General features: G+C 35.0%; 1 protein-coding gene across 5 annotated transcripts in view; it reads left to right on the forward strand.

Annotated features, from left to right (window-relative positions):
• The window catches only part of LOC137621665 (teneurin-m-like), a 244,139-nt gene that overhangs the window by 170,427 nt on the left and 66,212 nt on the right, over positions 1–7,500 (forward strand). For all 5 annotated transcript variants that reach the window (XM_068352160.1, XM_068352161.1, XM_068352163.1 and 2 more), the window contains one exon: positions 741–954. In XM_068352160.1, coding sequence (XP_068208261.1) covers positions 741–954 — 214 coding nt within the window. The remainder of the gene's footprint in view (positions 1–740; positions 955–7,500) is intronic.

Here is a 7,500-nt window from a genome sequence, read left to right on the forward strand (position 1 = left end):
TCTGCTATAGATGGGAGGTTTGCGTAGCCTTATAGGTCTACCTGCTGAGTCGTCAACAGCCATTGCCTGACCCTCCCTGGTCCTAGCTTGGTGAAGAGGATGCTTGGGAACTGGTCATATGTGTATATGGTCAGTCTCTAGGGCATTGTCACTGTCCCTTGCCTCTGCCATTCATGAGCGGTCTTTAAATATTAAATAGTTCGTATTCTCCAAGAGCGTAAATGAAATAGGAATTCGTCTTTGCTTCTTGGCTAAACTGTTTTCATAGTCAAGTGAGTTTATATTCCAAGAGGGAAGGTGACGCTCTTTAATTTTTTCCTATCGGGTTTTAAGACCTAACATTAAAAGCTGATTAAAAAATACCTTTGTGGCAATTACGTTATAGTTAAATATTAAGTTTGTTTTTTTATTTCAATTTCTGAATGCTATTTTATTACCAATATTGTAATCTTAAAATTCGAGCTAGTTATACATTGCTGTCTTTTTTTTAATTGAAAAATGCATTGAAGTCATAATTAGATATTAAGTTTATTTCTTCATTCAGTTTCAGAATACTATTCATTATTAAGTTATATGCCGCTTTCTAGTTTTTTTTTAATAATTCATTGAAATATTAGATACACATTTTTTTTTAATTAAAATTAGGATAAACCTGGAGGCTAATTATTAAAGCTGTTTGCTGACAAGATTGTTTTTACCCTGACCTTGAATATCTCTTCACACTGCCCAAAATCTTCCAGAACGTTGTGGAGATTGCCGTTGAAGAGGTCCTTGAAGCCGGCGAATGGTTCCTGTCCCTCTACAACGACGACGGAGATCCTCACCAGGTATCCTTGGTCATCACCACTGGACCCGGAGTCGGGGAATGCCCCCAGCGCTGTAACGACAGAGGAGATTGCATCCTAGGGCGGTGTCGGTGCCGGGCAGGATACAGTGGTGTTGACTGTTCGCAAAGTACGTGGTTTTCATTATTGTTTTCTTTTCCTTTTTCAATTGTTGTTTACTTCATGTATGATTTGGTGTTTTTTGGAATTTTTCACCGTGCGTAATATTTAAAGATTTTTATAGTTTTTCTACTTACCATTTTCATTTTTAAGCTCTCCCACGACGTTTTTTATAATTATCAAGCTATTTGGAGCAAATATAAAAAAAACTCCTTATTTTCAAGATCTCTAAACGGTTCCAAGTGGTTCTCTGTATTCGGGGGTCCACAAAAGCACCCTAAAAACCCTGTTATCAACCGAATCGCTCCTACTGGCTGATTAGGACCAAAATTCCGTGTCTGGCATAAACGTTATTTGTTTTTAAACCAGTATATCATATTATTGACTCCTCTTTTGGCATTGTTAATATTTAATCGATTCTTATAACCATCAACTAACAAGAATTTCTTAAAATAATGTTGTGGTAGTCTATTGGAAGTATCACTGATGTTATTTGTTGCCTGCCTGTCTGGCCACCTATGTCTATCTGTCTATAACTCTATATGTATTCGTGTGTTTTTGTGTGTTTATATATATATATATATATATATATATATATATATATATATATATATGTATATATATGTGTGTGTATATATATATATATATATATATATATATATATATATATATATATATATATATATATGTAGAGAGAGAGAGAGAGAGACAGAGAGAAGAACATTCAATTCAAATTACCCCTGGTAACTTATTATGAGTATGAAAATCAAAACATAGTCACGAATATAATATAATTTTATTTCTACCTCACATTGGGATCGAACCCATGACATTATATGAAAGGGCTATGTGGTGTTTCCCTTTTTTTGCCTTCAACATGTGTCAGTATCAGTTATATATACGTATAATCAGTTTAGTCATTTACACGAGAACAATGAAAATGAAGGGTAAAGAATATGTCCCTTATCAAAGTATTTCGTGAATTTGTTGTTGAATGTCCTTAGATTACATAAGCGAATCGAAATTACATACCATCCATTACCTGAACGTTTATGCTTAAAATAATAAATTAGTTTTGCTCTTTCCAATAAAGACCGAGGGAAGTGCTACAAAATGGGAGGATGAAAAAGAATAATTCCTTGTATTATTAAAATGCAAACGACAGGACCTGTTATGGTAATGACCCACAATTAAGTCAATTTGTTCATGCTAAACATTGCAAGCCAGTAAATGTGGCATGTTACAGTTTTTTCCTCTCTCTCTCTCTCTCTCTCTCTCTCTCTCTCTCTCTCTCTCTCTCTCTCTCTCTCTCTCTCTCTCCATGTTTACATATATATATATATATATATATATATATATATATATATATATATATATATATATATATATATATACATATATATATATATATATATATATATATATTTATTTATTTATTTATTTATGACAGACAGAAGTCTACATAAAACATTCTCTCTCTCTCTCTCTCTCTCTCTCTCTCTCTCTCTCTCTCTCTCTCTCTCTCTCTCTTTTGTTTTGCTAAAGGTTTCACTGGTAGTTTTTTTAGTCTTTTCTCCTTTCCCCCGTAACTAAGTTATACTCCCTTTTGTTTACTCATTCGTTTTCTATTGTTTATTAACGTTTTCTCTTTTATACTGGTTCGCTGTTGTTTACAAGGTTTACTGACTTTTTTTCTATCGTATCTTTTTATCGTTTGTTTTACGCTCATTTCTTGTTAGCCCGTTTTTCTTCTGTTTTCAAAGCTGTATCTAATTCCTAATTGTTTTTGTAATGCAAGGAAAGCTGTTACTGAAGCAATTTTAAGCATATTTTTTACTATTCACGCGTTAGATTCTATCCAAGTATTGTTTATTTTCAATAATTAGCTGACATGGAATTTCCCTGTGAAATTAAAATAAAAAATCGAGAAAGAGGAAGCGCAAACCCCCGACAACTCAAAACCGTCTCATTCCGAACTCTCAGTGGATTCGAACCCATCTTGGATTCAAGTCAGTTCTTGTATGGCCTATCAACCACATCTCGAACAACTGTAACCGAAATTAAAACTTTTTGAAATGTCTTTCAGACAAACAGACTGCAATATACAAAATGAAAGCTAGATATCCGTCCATCTTCCCTAGTCTCTCTCTCTCTCTCTCTCTCTCTCTCTCTCTCTCTCTCTCTCTATATATATATATATATATATATATATATATATATATATACATGTATTTTTCCTGTCATATTGAGTGGCTTTGCCACACGTATGGTTACTCGGTCTCTCCGTCCTCCCTGTAGGGGAAGAGGACTAGTCATACCGTGGTGAGAGGGGGTACCCCGAGAGGTGGCTAGGAAAGGAGAAGGGGTGGGAAAGGTTGTATCTTTGTGCTTGTGCGTGCATATTTAACTTGATGTTTAGCCGTCGTTTCTGATGGGTCACGTATATTAGTTGATAAGAAAGAGACTAAATTTACATCATATCTCTGATTTCTCGTCATCAACATGATTTACTGCTGCTCGCAGGACCCCCTTGGTCAGTTACAAGGATATGGATTTTAAAATGCAATGTTTATCCATGTTTCATTTTTCTTTGTGTAGTGTTAATAATTATTAACACTACACAATAATAAGTGCAATGTGTAGACTTACTTTCTTCCTGCCACAGCTCCTTTTATAAAGATTGTTCTATGTGCAGAAAAAAATTGCCTTGATCTAAGCGTCTAGAGACGATACGTAACATCCCTAAGGTTGGGAAATCCTATCTCGACCCTCTCTTATATTACCGTTATTTTGACGGGCTTCGTTGATCGAGTATCCATATAGAATTCATCACCTATAACTTAGTGATATTTGTTTTATGGTTTGTAATTCGGCAGTTTACAAGACGGTTTAATTAGCATAATCGTCTCTCTATTATGTATTAAAATGTGTTAGGAACTCGTTTATGCCTTTGGTTGTAAATTTGCCGTCATAGTTTTCCTAATTGAAATTATAATTTATACCGTCATTATACAACTTTTTAACGACTTTTCAACTATCTTGTATTTTTTCACCTGGGATACTTTTTCCTACAGAGGAATAGATATAAAAATATTACCTGCGATTCTTAGATTCTAATTAACTATCCGGTAAAGAAAGGAGGCTTTAATGATCTATGTAGTTTGTAGTGAATGTTTTAATTTGGCTGACATGTCAATGAAACACAATATTGTTTATGCTTTCACTGTTAAAAATTTGTATTAATAAAACGGTAAAAGTCTGGCAACATTTATTCCAGGACTTTTACCGTTTTATAAACGTTTATATTGACGTAAAAGAGTGATATTACGGTCACCCACCTGTAAATTGTAATAACAAAGTAAGGTAAAATTACAGTCACATGTATTTTACTGAAATACGGTTGAGAACAGTATATTTTCCGATAGAAAAATTCTGTTTTTTCTAAGTGAGTTGTTTATTTGATGCTGTTTATACCGGAATTGTAAAGGTAATTATGCATTGAGCATTTCATTAATAAGTGCTTCTTTGTTTCTTGTTGAATAATAATGGAACCTCCCCTTCGAGATTTTGTAATCAAAGATGCGTATTTCACACAAAAAATTCTTGACTGAAAGCGTACTGTATTCCCTTAATATTTTCTAGGCACTGCATACTTGCAATCATTAAGGCCATTGACAATCGTTTCCTATTCACTTCATTTTACCCGTATCTTTCTACGGTACTTGTCTGCAGTGGCAAAGGCTTAGTATCATATTGTAATTAGCCCCATGAAACCACATAAGACACAATACTACACAGTATTCTAGAATTTTTTTCCAGCTGTGATCAGATTGTGGATTGATCTTCCTGATCAGGTTGTTGAATCGGGAAATTAACCCCATGAAACCACATAAGACACAATATTACACAGTATTCTAGAAGTTTTATTCCAGCTGTGACCAGATTGTGGATTGAACTTCCTATTCAGGTAGTTGAATCGGTGGAGCTTCAAAAGTTCATAATTGATGGGAATGTTTTTATGTTGAACAGGCTAACCTAAGTCTTTTTTTGTAGTTAATACATGTCAGATCTATTTTGATGTTACTGTTCTTAAAATGTTTTAATTCATTACTTCTCTTGTAATTTATTTATTTCCTTATTTCCTATCCTCCCTGGGCTATCTTTTCCTGTTGGGGCCTTTTTGCTTATAGCATCCTGCCTTTCCAACTAGGGTTGTAGATTAGCTAGTAATAATAGAAATAAAATTAATATAATTCACTTTCTTTGGCGTCTCTTTAGTAAGATATAATCCAGGGATAGTGTAAAATTCAGACATTTCGGTGATATGACGTCATTTGGAGTGAGGATAATTTTTATGTTTCGGAAGTGTCTGTGAATGATCCTCCCTCCAGCGAACGTGTGGTTTTATTGTCGAGATCAGAAACCTTTCTTTAATCGTTGCTGGCATGAAAATCGCAGGGTATCTAGCTGCCGCCTCTTGGAGCTGGGGCGAGCGATATGAAATCGAGATTGGATATAAAAGTGGCGAACCTCTTTGACTGGAAGCAATAAATGCCACTGAACGAGGGATATTAACCATTTAATATAAGCCAGATCCGAAAAGAAGAGTCGATATCTTGCCGGCCCTGCTGGTGGTGACGCGCATGCGCTTCACTTTCGAAAATAGAACGAGAATTGTGCACGGGATTTATAAAGCAGGATTAAAAATAGCATTAATTGTATAGTCACAAGATATCATTGCACCACCGGTTGTATTGAAGTGAATATTGCGAAAAGATTTCTCTTAATATATTTATTCATTAAGTTGTATATAGTAAAAAATCTTAATCTCCGTTTCTTCAATATACTTCAATATGTCGTCTACACATTATATTATCAAAATGAATATTTAGGCAATTTATGAACGATTTTTTATTTACATTTATTTAATATTCCAATTAGAAATAAATCTATTATAAAGATGTCTTGCCATATCCGATAACTGTGGAAGCTTTAGTAAAAGAGTGATTCACATCAAACATCGCTGCGCAGAATTATTACCTTCGACCTGGATGAAATGAAAGGAAAAAATACATCTGGTGCACTCTTTTGGAAACGCCCATAGCAACAGGTGGAAGATTCTCTCTCTCTCTCTCTCTCTCTCTCTCTCTCTCTCTCTCTCTCTCTCTCTCTCTCTCTCTCTCTCTCTCTCTCTCTCTGAGACGCAATAATAAATTGGAAATACGTCTCGATTTAACTTTTTAAGAAGTTGAAAACAACCCATTCTCTCTCTCTCTCTCTCTCTCTCTCTCTCTCTCTCTCTCTCTCTCTCTCTCTCTCTCTCTCTCTCTCTCTCTCTCATCATTAGCAACGTATTGATATTGTAGTGACAAAAAGAGAGGGAATCTTTAATAAGATTATTGGTAACTATTTATTTTTTCGTTGTAAAATATTTGTGCTTGAAAGAGAGAGAGAGAGAGAGAGAGAGAGAGAGAGAGAGAGAGAGAGAGAGAGAGAGAGAGAGAGAGAGAGAGTATAGATTTTGACTGCGTACTAACGTTTAACCACCTGGTACAGGATTCCCTGTGTAGGTCAGTACAGGCATACGGTATTTCTAAGAAAAACGCCGTACTTGTCAGGTCAGGGAATTGAACACAAATTCCTTTGTTTTTGACGAGAGAGAGAGAGAGAGAGAGAGAGAGAGAGAGAGAGAGAGAGAGAGAGAGAGAGAGAGAGAGAGCTTACTGTGGGGAATCAGAGTGAAGAGATTGGAGAGGGTCCTTGAGCGTAGGAGTGAGCTGCTTGCTTGACTGACAGGCGATTTGATTGAAGATCGGTCAGTATTAGCCCGACTCTGGAAGGGTAAATGGCTTGACTCAATTATTTTAGTTGTTTTTTCTCTATAGAACTCTCTCTTAACTTTCCACCATCCCCTGGTTTAGATATTCACCCTCGTTTGAAATTAGTTTGTATTCTCCTTGCGTAATTACACAGCCGAGTGTTTGGTTGATTGTATGGGTAAAATGCGTAATCGAAGCTGGAGTGATAGTACTTTGAGATATGGGCTTTTTTTTTTTTTATTATAGTTTTAGAAAAATTCTAGTAGTTTCTGTATTAGCATTACTGAACATGCACCGTGAAATCTATCATAACGTTGACTATTCATTGTTTGGTAATTCATTCCTAAAAATTATTATGAAAAAGTTTTATTCATTAATGTAAATATCCATATTATGTGAAGACACAGACGAGCAAGATTTCTCTGAACGGAGACATTTTGTGACGTCACCCCTTTATTGAAGACATCCAGCTGTAAGGGACAAGACAGTGAATTCCTAAAGCTGGAAGTTAATGGTATTATTATTATCATTATTATCACCTAAGTTACAACCCTAGATGGAAAAGCAGGATGCTATAAGCCCAATGGCTCCAACAGGGAAAAGTAGCCCAGTGAGGAAAGGAAATAAATATACTACAAGAGAAGCAAAGGACAATTACAATAAAATATTTTAAGAACAGTAACAGCATTAGAATTAATTTTTCATATATAAACTTTAAAACTGGCAATGAATTTGCA

This window comes from Palaemon carinicauda, chromosome 28 (genome assembly GCF_036898095.1).
Source record: "Palaemon carinicauda isolate YSFRI2023 chromosome 28, ASM3689809v2, whole genome shotgun sequence".
NCBI lineage: Eukaryota > Metazoa > Arthropoda > Malacostraca > Decapoda > Palaemonidae > Palaemon > Palaemon carinicauda.